The sequence below is a fragment of the Lacerta agilis genome, chromosome 4 (assembly GCF_009819535.1).
Source record: "Lacerta agilis isolate rLacAgi1 chromosome 4, rLacAgi1.pri, whole genome shotgun sequence".
NCBI lineage: Eukaryota > Metazoa > Chordata > Lepidosauria > Squamata > Lacertidae > Lacerta > Lacerta agilis.
In genome coordinates, this window is record NC_046315.1 from 3,603,772 (window position 1) to 3,622,490 (window position 18,719).

At 46.4% G+C, this 18,719-nt stretch overlaps 1 protein-coding gene across 1 annotated transcript in view; it reads left to right on the forward strand.

Annotated features, from left to right (window-relative positions):
• ARAP1 (ArfGAP with RhoGAP domain, ankyrin repeat and PH domain 1) overlaps window positions 1–18,719 on the forward strand; it is a 110,987-nt gene that overhangs the window by 88,184 nt on the left and 4,084 nt on the right. Inside the window, exons 24-31 of the mRNA XM_033145915.1 lie at window positions 1,292–1,360; window positions 4,121–4,238; window positions 7,926–8,039; window positions 9,959–10,101; window positions 11,478–11,560; window positions 13,985–14,035; window positions 16,240–16,303; window positions 16,524–16,679. Coding sequence (XP_033001806.1) covers window positions 1,292–1,360; window positions 4,121–4,238; window positions 7,926–8,039; window positions 9,959–10,101; window positions 11,478–11,560; window positions 13,985–14,035; window positions 16,240–16,303; window positions 16,524–16,679 — 798 coding nt within the window. The remainder of the gene's footprint in view (window positions 1–1,291; window positions 1,361–4,120; window positions 4,239–7,925; window positions 8,040–9,958; window positions 10,102–11,477; window positions 11,561–13,984; window positions 14,036–16,239; window positions 16,304–16,523; window positions 16,680–18,719) is intronic.

Here is an 18,719-nt window from a genome sequence, read left to right on the forward strand (position 1 = left end):
AAATTTAAAATACGACTTCATATTGCTTCTACAACGGTTTTCTTAGTATAATACTCGTTTCATTACTCTTAACTAATAATTTAATTACTCTCATTCTTACAAACGAAACAAAAAATAACAACGAAAAACAAAATTTTATATACTTTAAATCTCCCACGTGCGTTACTTAATCTAAGCAAATCATTAGTTCCGTTTTCAAAACAAAAGCAGAAAACAAAAGCGGAATGGAAATATGTGGAAGTGTATGTGCAATTTTCATATTACACCTTATATCATATCCCTAAATTCTTATTTTCTTCCACATTTATCATTTTTTAACCCCTTAGCCAAAAATTAATTTCCAAAGACATATCCTTTATCAATACATGACATTTTAAAACCAAAATCTCCTCCGCTTCTACCCACCTTTCCCTGGACCCGGGTTGTCCCAAACGATACAGCAAGTTCCGTAGGACATTCCAATTTCAATTCCTGTTACACAATCCTAAAATAATGTCTCTTGTAGCTTCTCACCCCACTCCCACTCTCTCCTCTCTTAACAGCCCCACTTTATTCTTCCCACCCCATTATTCCCCTCCACCAAATTCTCTTATTCCTGGACACTGCCTGCCCCCTAAATTATCTTTTCCCCAACATTTAACAATCCTGTTTCCCCTTGGCTTTTCCTCCCAATAAACATCATGCACTCCCTCTCTCCATGGGCGTACCCAGGGGGGGCAGCTGCCCTCCCCAGAAGCAAAAAAATAAATAAAATTAAATGGTTATCGGCAGCCTAAAAGGAAAAAAAGCTCTCCTAAAAAAGCTCAACTACTGGTCTTTCTCTCCCTCCCAAAATCTCAATAACAATTGAGCTCTTTCGCCGACACTCTGTGTGTGTGTGTGTGTGTTGCACCGGCTGATCATTGCAAGGGAGCTTTGGAAACTGAGTTCCCTTGCATGGTGAGTAGTTCCTTTGCGAGGGCTGAGGATCCTGGGAAACTTGAGTTTTTCACCCCTGGTATAAGACGTGTAACCAGAATAAAAATTTAAAAAGCAAATAATTGTAATAACTACCGTAATAAAGCACTGCTATAATTATATATAATTTTTCTAAAATTTTGGTTTCATTCGCCTTTCCGTGCTGAAATGTCACAACCTGAACGACCATGGCTTGCCCCCCCCCGCCCCAGTTTTGATCCTGGGTACGCCCCTGCCTCTCTCACTGGGAGAGCAAATTTCCCCCTTGAATCTTCTTTAAAGTTCTTTTTGCGGGACCTGTTGCCTTTTTCACCCCGCTTCTTCCTCCACCCAGCAAGCCGGAGACTTCATCTGCACGGTGTACCTGGAGGAGAAGAGGACGGAAGCAGAGCAGCACATCAAGGTGCGTGGAGGGAGGGCCGGAGACGAGATCCGGGAAGGGTTCGGTCGCGCGGGGACGAGGCAGCCCACTTGGCGGTTGATTCTCTGGTGGGAGAGAAACCGCCTCTCTTGGCAAGCCGTGGGTGGAGGGAGCGCAGTGGTGGGACGTTGGCTGTGCGTTGGCAAGGATGGAGAAACGAGAGAGAAACCATTTGCACTCACAAGGGTTGGGGAACTTGTTGTTGTTGTTCAGTCGTTCAGTCGTGTCCGACTCTTCGTGACCCCATGGACCAGAGCACGCCAGGCACGCCTATCCTTCACTGCCTCTCGCAGTTTGGCCAAACTCATGTTAGTAGCTTTGAGAACACTGTCCCACCATCTCATCCTCTGTCGTTCCCTTCTCCTTGTGCCCTCCATCTTTCCCAACATCAGGGTCTTTTCCAGGGAGTCTTCTCTTCTCATGAGGTGGCCAAAGTATTGGAGCCTCAGCTTCAGGATCTGTCCTTCTAGTGAGCACTCAGGGCTGATTTCCTTGAGAATGGATAGGTTTGATCTTCTTGCATTCCATGGGACTCTCAAGAGTCTCCTCCAGCACCACAATTCAAAAGCATCAATTCTTCGGCGATCAGCCTTCTTGATGGTCCAGCTCTCACTTCCATACATTACTACTGGGAAAACCATAGCTTTAACTATACGGACCTTTGTCGGCAAGGTGATGTCTCTGCTTTTTAAGATGCTGTCTAGGTTTGTCATTGCTTGGGGAACTTAGGGCTGCTGTATTTCAAACAGTAAAATATGGACAGAAAATATCAACAGAAATACAGTCCTACCTCTGGTTGCGTTCGCCACAGGTTACGAACGCACCGAACCTGGAAGTACCGGAATGGGTTACTTCCGAGTTTTGGCGCGTGTGTAGAAGCGCTAAATCGCACTTTGCGCATGCGCAGAAGCGCTGGATCGCACCGCGCACATGCGCAGACTCGGCACTTCATGTTGGGAATGGGCCTCTGGAACGGATCCCGTTCGCGGCCAGAGGTACCACTGTATTTCACAGAACAGTGAAATATGGACAGAAAAGTTGTGGAGCTCTTTTTTTGGCAAAGTTGTGGAGCCGCCGTTGAGCTATCTTTATGGGAAATCGGCAAAAACGGCACATGGGCTGCAAGGTGTCCGGATTTTCCCGGACATTTTCTCTATTTCTGCCCGGGCGCCTCTGCCGACTGCAGTCTTTCAGATATGTCCAGGAAATCTGGGGTGTTTGGCAACCCTAACCACATTTGTATCACAGTATACAAAAGAGTGGCCCTGTGTTTATGGGGTGTGGGGAGGGGTTTGCTTAGTTTTGATTCATTGTATTTCTTTTTAAAAAAAACAATTTTATTTATAATTTTCAGTTTTGCAACACAGAAACGCATTACATACCGTATTTTTCGCTCCATAGGTAGGGTGCACCGGACCATAGGGCACACCTAGTTTTTAGAGGAGGAAACAAGAAAAACAATATTTTTCTGGTTTTCTTCCTCTAAAAGCCCTGGTTTTTTTGAGGATCAGCTAAAAGTTTTGCAGCTTTTTTTGCAAAGGGGGGAAAGCAAAGCTCCTTTTCCAAAGGGGGAAAAGCAAAGAGGAAAAGCTCCCTTTTTATGGGGTTCAACTCACATTTCTGCAGCTTCTAAAGGAAAGGGAGCCTTTTCTACAGTTTCGAGACAGATAATCTAAACAACCTCCCTCTGCAGCACATTCAACAATGGAGGGCGGGGCTGAAAGGGAGCCGGGGACTCTTATCTCTCTCCCGATCTCTTGCTGATCAGCTGCTGAGCGGGGTCCTTTCAACACCCCCTTTTCTCTTTGTAAAATAAAAAGCATGATCCTCTTTTGGCCCCTGGGCAATTCATCTCCAGGGACCACCATTCGCTCCATAAGACGCACAGATATTTCCCCTTACTTTTTAGGAGGAAAAAAGTGCGTCTTATGGAGCGAAAAATACGGTAATTTAAATCATCTCATTGTCATTGACTTTCCTTCCCCTCCTTCTGTGCTTAATTATAGTCTCCCCTGTTCAGCTGCATATCCAAAATACCCCTTTGCCCTTTTACTTTCACCCTCTTATCTTTAATCCTGCTAGTGTTTTGAGATGTTTCCATTAATTCTTCATATATTCTGCAATTCCCCCCATTCTTTCTTTAAAAACTCCGTTCTCTCGGTCTTGAATTCAGAGTTCAGCCTTTTCAGTACATTCCCAATGTTTCGTCCGCCATCCCTGATATATTGTATTTCTTTGCCGCTGTTCATTCCAATGAATCTCAAAGCGGCTTGCAAACAATAAATTGCAATATCGTAATCAAACACAATAGAACTTCACAAATACGGCATTAATCATATCTATTAATTAAGCAGCCTCCTTGGCCCTGCTCTCCTATTTCCATTTCTGGAGTGCAGGTAAAGCACACTTATTTTAAAAACTTTTTGTGTATTATATTCATATATCCCGCCTTTTTACCCAAGGAGCATACAACATGGTTCTCCACCTTCCTCATTCAACCCTCACAACAACCCTTCTAGGTGGGTAAGGCTGACAGGCATCGACTAGCCCGCTGAGCTTCATAGCCAAGTGAGGAATTCGGATCCTGATCTCCCAGGATGCCTTTCCAATGGCTATTAAAGCTAGTGGTTGTGATGACCCATAGCAATAGGATGCCGCCTTCTTCTTTGAAACGCTGACGGGGGGGGGTCGTTGTCTCTGGAAGGTCCTTTATTCACCCCACCCCACCCTCTCCTCCTCCAGATCCCGGCCACCATGACTGCGGAAGAGCTGACCTTCGAAATCTTGGACCGGCGGAAAATCGTCATGAGGGAGAAAGAGTTCTGGAGCTGCTTCGAAGTCAACGAGCGAGAGGAGGCAGGTAGGAGTCTGTTGGTGATTTTGGTTTTAACTGGAAAAGCCTCAAAACCAGTTTAGCACTTGGAGTGGTGTCCAGCTACGCTTCCTTTTGCGTTCTCCTGCTTCTCCAGCGCTTTAGCAGAGTTGTTTCAAACTTCTTGCTTCTTCTTCTTGCGCAACGGTATGTGTGCCTTTCGTGCCATCAAAAAGTAACATTCAACGATTATTAGAGTAATATGAAATACTGTATTTTCCGGTGTATAAGACGACCGGGCATATAAGACGACCCCCAACTGTCTGTGCGTCTTATGGAGCGAATGGTGGTCCCTGGAGCTGAATTGCCCAGGGGCCAAAAGCAGATCGTGCTTTTTATGTTACAAAGAGAAAAGGGGGTGTTGAAAGGACCCCGCTCAGCAGCTGATCAGCAAGAGATCGGGAGAGAGATAAGAGTCCCCGGCTCCCTTTCAGCCCCGCCCTCTTGCCCAGGCCTCCATTGTTGAATGTGCTGCAGAGGGAGGTTGTTTGTTTCCCCAGCGACATGTGCCTGGCTGATTAGATTATCTGTCTGGAAACTGTAGAAAAGGCTCCCTTTCCTTTAGAAGCTGCAGAAATGTGAGTTGAACCCCATAAAAACGGGGGCTTTTCCTCTTTGCTTTTCCCCCTTTGCAAAAAAAGCTGCAAAACTTTTAGCTGATCCTCAAAAAAACAGGGTTTTCCCTTTGCAAAAAAAAAGTTGCTAAACTTTTAGCTGATCCTTAAAAAAGCAGGGGTTTTAGAGGAGGAAAACCAGAAAAAAATTCTGGGTTTCCTCCTTTAAAAACGAGGTGCACCCTATGGTCCGGTGCGCCCTATGGAGCGAAAAATACGGTAAACATTGAGAAACACAGACTGGAGGGTGGGGCAAGGCAGGTGGAAGGAGACCTTGCCTGATGGAGTCTCTCCCCTCATAGAAAGACAACCTGGCTCCTTTTTGCAACACCCCGATGTTCCATGGGGGTTCAGCCCCTTTCTTTTTCCTGCGTATACATTGTCGGTGTATACGAGGAAACCTCGCTTCATTGCGCCTCTCAGATATTGCTCTTTCGGCAGAAGTGGGGGCAGCTGCAGGGAGCCCTCCCGCATCCTGGGGAAGGAAGCCCCCACCCCACCCCGCCAGCCCTCTTCTGGCCAGGGGAGTGGAGCTGGCTAGGGCTGGGGCTGACATTTTCCTCCCCTGCAGCCAAACGAGCCTGGCTTAATCGAATACAGTACAGTGTAAACGTAACTTTTTATATGCACTGGGAAAGCAAAAAATTAAAATAAAAATTTTTGTGGCTCGCTTTATTCCGATATTTCCTTACTTGCATGTGGGAATATACTTTTCAGGTGTGCTCGCACCTGTGGTCATTTGTGTTTATTTGTGTTTAATTATGCTTGATTTTACTGTATCCTTCCACCTGGAAGGAAAGGTAATAACAGGATCCGGCAGGCGATTTACTGCTGGGATCCCTCCACGGGGTTTTAGTGGCTCCAAACTTTAAAGTAGTCAACGGTCAGTTAATCTGCTTCCCGCCCAATTTAGGGCAGTAACAGAGTTGTGATTGGTTTATGTATCGATTATGACGTTGGTTGTTCACTCAATAAAAAGCTGCCGCTCCCTGTTTGTGGTGTGGAGAATGCGCGGAAAAGCCCAGTGAGAAGAACGTTGCGTGGCAAGCCTAGGCAAAGCGAAACCATCCACGCAGGGCAGCCAAAGCCGTTTCCCTCCAGACTGCAGTCTCCGTAGTTCTATTTTCATTTCTACTTTTAAAGTCTTTTATTTGGCCGTTCAGTTTTGGCCACTTTGAGCCTTATTTTCCTCTTCGGAGTTTTGGACCAGACAGACGCTCGCAACCATCTACAAGGCACTCTTCACGAACTCACAGAACTCGAAACCCTCAGATTGCAGCCAGCGGTTCTCTTCGTCCACGGCGCGGTGGGAGCAGGCTCCGGAATTACCGGCCGTCCCGTCCGCAGGCTGCCTATCCCCGTAACTGGCGCCCCGTGTGAGGCCAACTTCGTCCCGCACACGGGAGGGGTCAGCAAAGAATCCCCACAGGGATCAACCCTGCTCTACTGCTGAGCTAAATCCCTTCCCCATGGACTGGTTCATTTTGGAGGTGTCATCTAAAGTTAAGCAGGGCATGTTTTAGAAACAGACTCCCACATTCAGCCGTCACGTCCGCAGGCTGCCTATCCCCGTAACTGGCGCCCCGTGTGAGGCCAACTTCATCCTGCACACGGGAGGGGTCAGCAAAGAATCCCCACACTTGCAGTGGTCTGGAACCGAACCCACAGTACGGCGTTCGAAATTCGCCAGACGCATTTGTACCTGGCTATTGGCCACTTGCGACCAAGTGAAGATGCCTGGGTGTCAGGATGGCACCTGACCTCTTCACTATGTAGAGGTGCATGCCTGGGGATCCAATATTATTATTATTATTATTATTATTATTATTATTATTATTATCATCATCATTATTTAATTATTATTTTTTATACCCCGCCCATCTGGCTAGGTTTCCCCAGCCACTCTGGGCGGCTCCCAACAGAATTTAAACATCAGGCATTAGAAACTTCTGGACTGTTTTCACACACTAATTCCACATCTTGTAGAATCCTGTTCACTTTTTTCTGTGCAATCGGATTGCATTTCAGGAAAACCAAAAAGTCCCATTGAAAAATGCTACTTTGGTGCCATCTGACCCCCCCAAAAATGGCCACCAGGCTTTCTGTTTTGGTGACTGTAACCCTGGTTCAAGGAGCCATTTGGCACCTAGCTTATACAGGTGAAACTCGAAAAATCAGAATATCGTGGAAAGGTTCATTTCTTTCAGTAATTCAACTTAAAAAGGTGAAACTAATATATGAGATAGACTCATGACCTGCAAAGCGAGATATGTCAAGCCTTTATTTGTTATAATTGGGATGGTTATGGCGTACGGCTGATGAGAACCCCAAAGTTCAAATTGTTAATTTGGGGTTCTCATCAGCTGTACGCCATAATCATCACAATTATAACAAGCAAAGGCTTGACGTATCTCGCTTTGCAGGTCATGAGTCTATCTCATATATTAGTTTCACCTTTTTAAGTTGAATTACTGAAAGAAATGAACCTTTCCACGATATTCTGATTTTTCGAGTTTCACCTGTATAAGCTAGGTGCCAAATGGCTCCTTGAACCAGGGTTTGCATGTCATGAGTCTATCTCATATATTAAACTCCAGTAGCTAATGAAAACAATTGCTTACATAAATGGACTTTTCCACGACATTCTAATTTTTTGAGTTTCACATGTATATCTGAGTTTTCCACACCTATCAGCCGACCACCCATTCCCACCACCCTTCTGAGTCATACCCCTCCCCACCCTCTCACTATATTTAAGGGTCTGGTGACTTCCGTTTCAGTGTATCTGAAGAAGTGTGCATGCACACGAAAGCTCATACCATAAACAAACTTAGTTGGTCTCTAAGGTGCTACTGGAAGGAATTTCTAATTTTATTTTGTTTTGACTATGGCAGACCAACACAGATACCTACCTGTATCTGAGTTTCTAACACTGCCGCAGAGGTATGCCTGTACATCCATATGTTTTTCTGCCATCCCCCCCCCTCTCTTTCTGTATTTTCTCTTTGGAGAGTCTTATTTACCCTCCTGTTTCTCTCTTTTTTCTCTTTCTCACACGCAGAACGGCCTCTGCACTACAGCGAGAAAGTCCTTCCCATCTTGCACAGCCTGGGCAAGGACAGCTACCTGGTGGTGAAGAAACAGCTCTCGATGGAGAACATGCTTCTCTATCTAGGTAGGTAAACAGGAGGCAGAGGAAGCCCGTTGCCACCCCGAGGGAGGGAAGGGGCAGACCTGGGCACCGGCCAGGAGCGAGACCCCCGGGGTTTGTAGCAGAGAGCACAGTGAAGACATGAACCCCAGGGTGCAGCAAATTCCAGGCCAGCGATCACTAGCAAAGGAGCTGGAGACAAAACTGCCCATATCAGAAGACCATTATCTCATTTCATTCCCCACTTTTAATTTGTATACGGTGGTACCTCGGGTTCCCGAATGTCTCCGCCGGCGACCGTTTCGGAACCCGAATGCCGAAAACGGATATGCAGTGGTACCCCGCAAGACGAATGCCTCGCACAACGAAAAACTCGCAAAACGAAAGGGTTTTGCGAGTTTTTAGTTGACTCGTGAGACGAATTCGTCTATGGCTCTTTTTCTCAAGACGAATTCGTCTGGCGAGGTACCACTGTAAGCACCGGAGCCTCGCCGCGCCGCGTTTTAAAGCTGCAGGGAGCGAACAGCAGCACTGCTGTTCGCTCCCTGCAGCTTTAAAACGCGGCGCCGCGCCATTACAGGGAGCTGTAAAGGCTTACCTTTTTCTCCGGTCGGGAGGGGTGTTGTCCATCGTGTCCATCTTGGATCGACTGTGCATGTCTGCGATCTCTGCCGGTCGGAAGGGGCCCCCGGACTCCCCCCCCCATAGGAACGCATTAATTAAATTTTAATGCGTTCCTATGGGAAACGGTGCCTCGCAAGACGAGATTTCCGCGAGACGAAAAGTCTTGCGGAACGAATTAATTTCGTCTTGCGAGGCACCACTGTGCTTCCATTTCCGAACGTGCCTCGGAAGTCGGACAGCTTCCGCTCGGTGTTTTTCAGTTTTCTCAATTGAACTTGCAGACAGCTCTTTGCGCCTTGGTTTTCAATACCAATTTCAATTCCGGAACGGATGGCAGCAAAAGATCACCCACCTTGGAATAATCTGACCCAATATAACGACGCCATAATTTTAAACCAAAGAACTTTTATCGAACGACGTAATGTTCAATAATCCACTAGGTTACAATAGTAAGGTAAAGGGACCCCTGACCATTAGGTCCAGTCGTGTCTGACTCTGGGGTTGCGGCGCTCATCTCACTTTACTGGCTGAGGGAGCCGGCGTACAGCTTCCGAGTCATGTGGCCAGCATGACAAAGCCGCTTCTGGCAAACCAGAGCAGCGCACGGAAACGGCATTTACCTTCCCGCCAGAGTGGTACCTATTTATCTATTTGCACTTTAACATGCTTTCGAACTGCTGGGTTGGCAGGAGCAGGGACCGAGCAACGGGAGCTCACCCCGTCGCGGGGATTCGAACCGCCGACCTTCTGATCAGCAAGCCCTAGGCTCTGCTGCAAATCATCTATCATAGTTTCCTTTCAGTGTATAACACACTGTAAATTTTAGCTCCTCTCTCCAAAGTTTTTCCTATGCTGCCAATTGTATGGCACGGGGCAATGGATTCAAACTACAAGAAAGAAGATTCCACCTAAACATTAGGAAGAACTTCCTGACAGTAAGAGCTGTTGGGCAGTGGAATTTGCTGCCAAGGAGTGTGGTGGAGTCTCCTTCTTTGGAGGTCTTGAAGCGGAGGCTTGACAGCCATCTGTCAGGAATGCTTTGATGGTGTTTCCTGCTTGGCAGGGGGTTGGACTGGATGGCCCTTGGGGTCTCTTCCAACTCTAGGATTCTATGGGTTGGGACTTGATGATCCTCGTGGCCCCTTCCAACTGAGCAAACCCCCCACTTCTCTTTCAACCTACGGAATTGCCCTGCAGCCATTGCCGCCTCCCTCCTCAGTTGCCACCGTAAGCCCTGCCATGGTGCTAGTCCTCAGGCCCTTGGCACACACACACACACACACCCCATCCATCTTCCTGATGCCTTTGTTGTTCCCCAGCCAGCAAGGTGGGCGACAGCAAACATGGAATGATGAAGTTCCGGGAGGAGAAGAACGTGCTGGGCTTGGGGCTCAGCACCGGATTCCACGACCGATACTTCATCCTCAACAGCAGCTTCCTGCGCCTCTACAAGGAAGTCCGGGTATGTGCAGAGGTCCCCTTGTCAACCCACTCCGGGCGTGAGCCCCATCGCTTGCCTGTTTTGAGAGCCGTGCCGGCATCATGTGGCTAAAACTAATCCATTCAAATACATACATACTCGAAAAATCAGAATATCGTGGAAAGGTTCATTTCTTTCAGTAATTCAACTTAAAAGGTGAAACTAATATATGAGATAGACTCACGACATGCAAAGCGAGAGATGTCAAGCCTTTGTTTGTTACAATTGTGATGATTATGGCGTACAGCCGATGAGAACCCCAAATTCACAATTTCAACTTTGGGGTTTTCATCATCTGTACGCCAAAATCATCACAATTACAACAAGCAAAGGCTTGACATATCTCGCTTTGCATGTCATGAGTCTATCTCACATATTAAACTCCAGTAGCTAATGAAAACAATTGCTTACATAAATGGACTTTTCCACGGTATTCTAATTTTTCGAGTTTCACCTGCATATTCAAACAGAGATTACAAACTCAAACTCACAGGGCTATCTACAACACAATAATCCGTTACAGTATTGGAAATGAGAATCTTTGAATAGAGGCAAGTTCATGTTAGTCCATAGTCAGGTTTGATGCGAAGATCTTAGTTTCAATCATTGAGCAGGAGTCAGAGGTCAGTTATGGATCAGAAACCAGGATAGGGCCCTGTTTTCACCTTCATCAGCTAAGTTTTAAGGGGTCGTATAAGTTTGAAGAAATCGTATAAGTTTATCCTGTTATTTTCTACGTTTCTCAGAGATAACAACTAAGTGTGTGAAGATCGAAATGTATCTTGAGCATTTCTGTGACTTCTGACTCCTGCTCAATGATTGAAACTAAGATCTTCATATCAAACCTGACTATGGACTTCTATTCAAAGATTCTCATTTCCAGTTTTGTAACTGATTATTGTGTTGTACATATCCCTGTGAGTTTGATTTTGTAATCTCTGTTTGAGTTTGTAATCTCTGTTTGAATATATGTATTTGAACGGATTAGTTTTTGTCATAATTTACTATTGATTTGCGAGTAGGGACTATGTTGGCAGGGGGTTGGACTGGATGGCCCTTGGGTCTCTCCCAACTCTAGGATTCTATGATTCTATTCTAGGCTGCATCAACAGAAGTCTAGTGTCCGGGTCAAGGGAAGGAATAGTACATTTATGGGGTATTTAAATACAGAGGTCCCAAGTTCAACCCTCCATTGGAGGTTTTTAAGCAGAGGTTGGATGGGCACCTGTGATTTCTGCATTGCAGGGGGTTGGGCTAGATGACCCTTGGGTTCCCTTCCAGCTCTACAATTTTGTGCCGATGAGTCACGGAATTTTAAGTTCCCTTTCTGCTCTCTCACTCTTCTCCTTCTTCTCCAGAGCCACAAACCAGAGAAAGAGTGGCCAGTGAAGAACCTGAAGATCTACCTGGGAATAAAGAAGAAAGTCCGTCCTCCGAGCTGGTGAGTGTCTGCTCTGAGTTCAAGTGCTGCTGCCTCTTCATCTGTGCCAGTCCCATCCTGGCAGGACACCTCTTTGTCCATGCGGAATTTTTGTAAGCCAGCCTGGACCTTCTCCCCCAAAAGATCTGCTTTCAGAACCTTCAGGATCAGAGAGTTTTAGAGTTGGAGGGGACCCCAATGGTCATCTAGTCCAACCCCCTGCAGCCCATGGCGATGTTTCGTTATGTTTATGTGTTCTGCGTGAAGGATCCCAGAGTGACTGCGGCAACCTAGTTGGATGCATGGGGTAAATAATAAGAATAAGAATAAGAATAAGAATAAGAATATCAAAACAAAATAAAAAATAAAAAAAATCCTTCCAGTAGCACCTTAGAGACCAACTAAGTTTGTTCTTGGTATGAGCTTTCGATGAAGAAGTGTGCATGCACACGAAAGCTCATACCAAGAACAAACTTAGTTGGTCTCTAAGGTGCTACTGGAAGGATTTTTTTAATTTTTTTAATTTTGTTTTGACTATGGCAGACCAACACGGCTACCTACCTGTAACTGCAAATATTAATATCATCATCACCATATTCAGAGGAGTGCCTCCCGCATCTCTGCATGAGTCCCTGAGCCCATAACCCTCCAGATGTGTCTGAGCTCTGGCATGGCCGTAGCCAGGGGGGCACACGGGGTGTGTGTGTAAATAAATAAATAAATAATACTTGACAAACTGACCAGTCGCGTCGCAGATAGCTCGGTTCTGTCCCCGCCCGCCCCCCAAACATAAATCCTGGCTACGCCTATGGACTCCCCCCCCCCAACCTTACTGCCAGTTGGAAGATTCAGAGCCGATAAAAGAAAGCCTTTCTTCGTGCAGAGCAGAGTTAAACTGTGGAACTCTCTGCCACAGGAGGCAGCAATGGCCAACAACTACGTAAAAGGTAAAGGGACCCCTGACCATTAGGTGCAGTCGTGTCCGACTCTGGGGTTGTGGCACTCATCTCGCATTAATGGCCGAAGGAGCCGGCGTACAGCTTCCGGGTCATGTGGCCAGCATGACTAAGCCGCTTCTGGCGAACCAGAGCAGCGCACGGAAACGCCGTTTACCTTCCCGCCGGAGCGGTACCTATTTATCTCCTTGCACTTTGACGTGCTTTTGAACTGCTAGGTGGGCAGGAGCAGGGACCAAGCAATGGGAGCTCACCCCGTCATTGCGGGGATTCGAACCGCCGACCTTCCGATCAAATCCAATCCAAATCCAAGCTCAGTGGTTTAACCCACAGCGCCACCTGTGTCCCTGGCCAACAACTAGGACGACTTTAAAAGAGGCTCGGGTGTAGAGGGCTATCGAGGGCCATACTCAATGCTTCTCAACATTAGTTACCGGAAACCACAGGAAGGGAGAGCCCTTCTTGGGCTCGGATCCTGCTTGTGGGTTTTGCACCGCGAGAACAGGAGGCTGGGCTGGTTTGGCCCCTGGCCTGCTCCTGCAGGCTCTGCTTACCTGTTCTTCTTGAGCTCATGCACACCCCGCCCTCCGCCGCCAGGTGGCAGGGATGCTTCACAAGACACACATCTTTGTTAAGTGGTACAAGCTTCCAGGGGAAACTTTTGAGGGTCTGAAAAAAAAAAACCACCCACAGGACTCATCAAGTTTGCAGATGAACACCAAATTGGGAGGGGTGGCTAATACCCCAGAGGACAGGATCACACTTCAAAACGACCTTAACAGACTAGAGAACTGGGCCAAAGCAAACAAGATGAATTTTAACAGGGAGAAATGTAAAGTACTACACTTGAGCCAAAAAAAAATGAAAGGCACAAAGACAGGATGGGTGACACCTGGCTTGAGAGCAGTACATGTGAAAAGGATCTAGGAGTCAACTTGACATGAGTCAACAGTGTGATGCAGCAGCTAAAAAAGCCAATGCAATTCTGGGCTGCATCAAGAGGAGTATAGCGTCTAGATCAAGGGAAGTAATAGTACCACTATATTCTGCTCTGGTCAGACCTCACCTGGAATACTGTGTCCAGTTCTGGGCACCACAGTTCAAATATATTTCCAGTTCAAATATATTTCCAGACCCTTGACCATCTCCTCTCCGCTTGTCAACATTACTCCCCACCCTCTCACTATATATAAGGGTCCGGTGACTTCTGTTTGTTTCAATTACAAACGTAGTTGGTCTCTAAGGTGCTACTGGAAGGAATTTTTTATTTTGTTTTGTTTCGACTATGGCAGACCAACACGGCTACCTTCCTGTAACTATGATTCTGTAAATGTGTGTAACCTCCCCCCCCCCTTGCTTAACCTGGGGAAACCCTGAAACCCCAATGAAATATTTCCCCCGAGGCAGCATGAAAAAATGGGATGGAGGCGGCTGATGGGTTTGCTGGCTTGCTCTCCCTTTTGACTCTTCCTCCTTCCCTCTCTTCCAGCTGGGGGTTCACTGTCTTCTTTGAGAACGAGAAGCTGGAGAAGCAGCAATGGTAAGCGGCCGACGGGTGGTCAGACCCACAACAATTGTGGGTTTTTGCTTGTTTCTTCCAAACCCATCCCATCCCGATAAAATTCCTTTTTATTTGTTTCGTAAAATTTATACAGGTGAAACTTGAAAAATTAGAATATTGTGGAAAAGTCCATTTATGTAAGCAATCGTTTTCATTAGCTTACTGGAGTTTAATATATGAGATAGACTCATGACATGCAAAGCAAGATATGTCAAGCCTTTGCTTGTTATAATTGTGATGATTATGGTGCGCAGCTGATGAAAACCCCAAAGTTGAGATTGTTAATTTGGGGTTCTCATCAGCTGTACGCCATAATATCACAATTATAACAAATAAAGGCTTGACATATCTCGCTTTGCATGTCACGAGTCTTATCTCATATATTAGTTTCACCTTTTAAGTTGAATTACTGAAAGAAAAGAACCTTTCCACTATATTCTAATTTTTCTTTTTCTTTTTCCAATAATTTTTATTATATTTTTCCAATTAAACGAATTACACAAATCAAAAGCATATAAACGCATAAATAGAAACCTCGCTCTGCCGAGCTTCGACTTCCCTCCCTCACGTCAGCAGGTTTTCTAGCCCAATGTGATCGCGCAGTTTCTCCCGTTAATCCTTCCAACAATGTCATAGGGTCATTCCAATCCCGCTAGTGCCTTCAAACTTCCACAATTAGATCTTATATAATCAATAAATTTACTCCAATCTATATTCTGTTTTTTTTCAAGTTTCACCTGTATACCACCTGGCGGGGGGCGGATCAGAGCAGTTAACAAAAAAGGGTAAATCAATAAAATTTTAGAAAAATTGGCAGCAATAATTTATGGCTTTCGAAAAGGTTTGGTCGGCGGAGAGCCTTTTTTTGGAGGGGAAAGGGGCGCTGGGCCCAATTGCAGATACATCGTTCCCTCCTTTTCATTTTGTAGTGTCCCCCCCCCCCCCCCGGCTATGGTTTTATCTATTCTGTGAGCCACCTCGGGTCCCCGACGTGGAGAAAAGCAAGGTTTAAATAAATAGAAACAATAATAATACTGTGGGACCTTGGTTCTCAAACTTAATCCATTCCGGAAATTCCGTTCCGAAACCAAAGCGTTCCAAAACCAAGGCTCGCTTTCCCATAGAAAGTCATGCGAAACGGATTAATCCGTTCCAGACTTTTAAAAACAACCCCTAAAACAGGAATTTAACTAAAACAAAACAAAATATACTTTATTTCTTCAGATACACAGTGAGGCTGATGGGCTTCCATTTCATGCGGCTCAATGTGGTGCCTTCCATAGTTCCAGTTACAGGTAGGTAGCCTGCCGTAGTCAAAACAAAATAAAAAATAAAAAAATTCCTTCCAGTAGCACCTCAGAGACCAACTAAGTTTGTTCTTGGTATGAGCTTTCGTGTGCATGCACACTTCTTCAGATACACTGAAACGGAAGTCACCAGATCCTTAAATATAGTGAGGGAGTGGGGAGGGGTATTACTCAGAAGGGGTATTACTCATTATATATAAGGGTCTGGTGACTTCTATTTCAGTGTATCTGAAGAAGTGTGCATGCACACGAAAGCTCATACCCAGAACAAACTTAGTTGGTCTCTAAGGTGCTACTGGAAGGAATTTTGTTTCTTTTTTATTTTGTTTTGACTATGGCAGACCAACACGGCTACCTACCTGTAACAGCAATTTAACTATCTTAACGAGACCACTGATCCATAAAATGAAAGCAATAATCAATGTACTGTACTATAAAATAAATAAGACAGTATTGTAGATGATAAAAATAATAATAAAAAAATCCTTCCCTCCACTGATGATGTTTGGAGGGGGGGCTTTTATCCATTTCCGCAGTCAATCAATCCATCAATCAATCAATCAGTTGTTCCACACAGTCACGGAAACAAATTAACTGAAAAAGCCTCAAAAACAAAACAAAACCCCCAAAATTAATAGCAAAAACAAAAGCGCCAGACTTAATCCGTTCCGGAAGTCTTCCGAAATGTTTGAAAACCAAGGCGCAGCTTCTGATTGGTGCAGGCGCCCCGGAAACGATAGCCGACAGCCGCGTCGGACGTCCGGCTTCCGAAAAAACGTTTGAAAACCGGAACACTTACTTCCAGGTTTTTGGGAGTTTGGGAACCAAGGCGTTTGAGTACCAAGGCGCCGCTGTCATAATCATTTCCCCACACAGGTATCTCTGCTGTGACACGCAGATGGAGTTGCGGGGCTGGTTTGCCACGTTCCTCTCTGTGCAGGTGAGTGGAAGGGTCTCGGCCTGCCCGACCTCGCAGGGTTGTTTGGCAGGGGGCTGGGCTAGATGTCCTCTGGGGTCCTTTCCAGCTTTACAACGCTAGGATTCTATGAGGGTGAAGCAGGAGGGCCTGCGAGTAGCCGGCTGGCCTGATCCAGCTTGTCCCTACTTGTGCTCCCCGCGTTGATCCTTGAGACCTTTTCTTCCCTCTCTCGCCCCCCCAGCACGGCGGGAACATCTGGCCGCCGGATTCCTCCAAGGTCCGGGCGTCCCGGACGCAGCAGGATTCCCGGCTGGGGAACATCTCCCTGATCCCTCTGCGAGGCAACGAGAACGAGATGAGGAACAGCGTCGCGGCTTTCGCAGCCGACCCACTGACGGTGAGGGCAACGCACAGAGATTGCCAGTGGGCGCGCAGGTTGCCCGCCTTGTGCCGGGCACCCAGGCACCTGGAGGGAGGGCAGCAGGCGAGGGAAGGCTTCTCGGCTCTGCATGGGCGGGGTACAAATAAATTATTATTACGGTATTATTATTATTATTATTATTATTATTATTATTATCCTTGTTGGCTCTAAGAAGCCAGCATTGTGGAGTTGGAAGAGACCTCCAAAGCTCATCGATTCCTTTTTCTTTCTTTTTTTAAAAGAAAATTTATTGGTATTTCCACATAAAAACAGCAACTAAAAAACATACAATGTACATATAAAAACAAACTCAACACACAATACAAATAACAATCAAATAAAAACTAATGCAAACCTCTAACACTACCAAAACACAGGAACACACCAATCTATATATCATACTCTTATTTTGAATCTTATTTGGGGGGACTTCCTCCGTTCTCTCTTCTGCGTTCAATTCTAATTTACTTTAGTAACTTTGTAACTAATTTAACAATCATATTCACCATTATTCTTAATCTTCAAATAAAATATCAACATATCTTCTATCATAAAACTTATTATTATCAAATAAAACATCCCATTCCAAATCTTAACTTCTTATATCCTTTCTTCTCTTAACTCAATAAAGCTATTGCTCTTATGACTTCTAATTCCTACCTTAAAAAATAATATAATCAACACATTTTCATAAAAAAAAACCCTACATATTTCTTCCATTCTCAAAGCTCATCAATTCCAACCCCCTCCTGCGGCACAGAGGCCCCAAATCCAACATCTAGGTCCCAGTTTGAACCTCCCATCGCGGCAGATCCTCACCCGTGGCCCGGTGCGGTCTCAGTCGGTTCCTAAGCTTTCGGTCCCTGGGAAGAGGCAATCCCTGTCAGACCCCCGAGACGAACCAGGAAATGGCGCCCCTCTCCCCGCCAGGGCGAGAGTGAAGATCTACATCAGGGACAAGAGTGGGGGAATAAAGCTCCTCTTTGGGATCTGCTGCCCGTGTGGATCCTGCCGCCAGAGGCGATTGCCTCGCCTTGCCTGATGGGTGGGTCCAGCCCTGAGCAGGGGGTCAGATTAGATGACCTCTGGCAGTATCTTCCAGCGCCAGAACCCTGCAATTCTGCACAGGGACCCAGTCACCCTCTACAGGCCCTGAGCTCGCGTCTCCCAAGCCCCTTCCCACCCTAGCCGCTAAGCACCCGCGCTCAGACCCTTTTTCTCGCTCTCCCTTCCAACCTCCCCTTGAGCTCCCTGTCCTGTTGCCTAGCCTACACAATTGCTCCAAAGAGCTCCCAGGGAGCTGTTTTCTTGATCTCTCTCTAGAACGTATTTCTAGAAGCCCACAAGCAAAGCACGAGGACAACAACCCTCGCCCCAGTTCTTTGTCTCCAGGATAGACTGCCACTGAACACGGAAGCTCCACCTTGCTACCGTTATCGGTTTGTTCGTTTCTTGCGGGGGTTTCCCCAGCTTGGGTCTCCCGCTGTTTTTTGGACTACAACTCCCATCATCCCTAGCTAGCAGAACCAGTGGGCAGGGATGATGGGAACTGTAGTCCAAAAAAACAGCTGGAGACCCGAAGTTGGGGGAACCTTGATTTATTGCACTTCCACCCCACCTTCGCTCCAAGGAATGCAAGGTGGCATAAGTAATCCACCCCCTCCTCTTATCTTCACAACAACTACCCTGCAAGGTAGGTTCGGCTGAGGGTGAGTGGCTCAGCACCTGGTAAGCTCCATGGCCAAGTGGGGGATTTGAACCCCGGCTTCTCCCAGGTCTTAGTCTGCCACTCTGACCACTACACCACACTGCCTCTCAAGCCTCTAGGCTTGCTGGACCAAAGAAATAAGCCAGACCCAGCTGTGTGTGCGATGAGCAGGGGCAGGAGGACAGGAAGGAGAGAGAGATCAGGCTTGTAGATCAAGGGAGGTAATAGTACCACTGTATTCCGCTCTGGTCAGACCTCACCTGGAATACTGTGTCCAGTTCTGGGCACCACAGTTCAAGAAGGATACG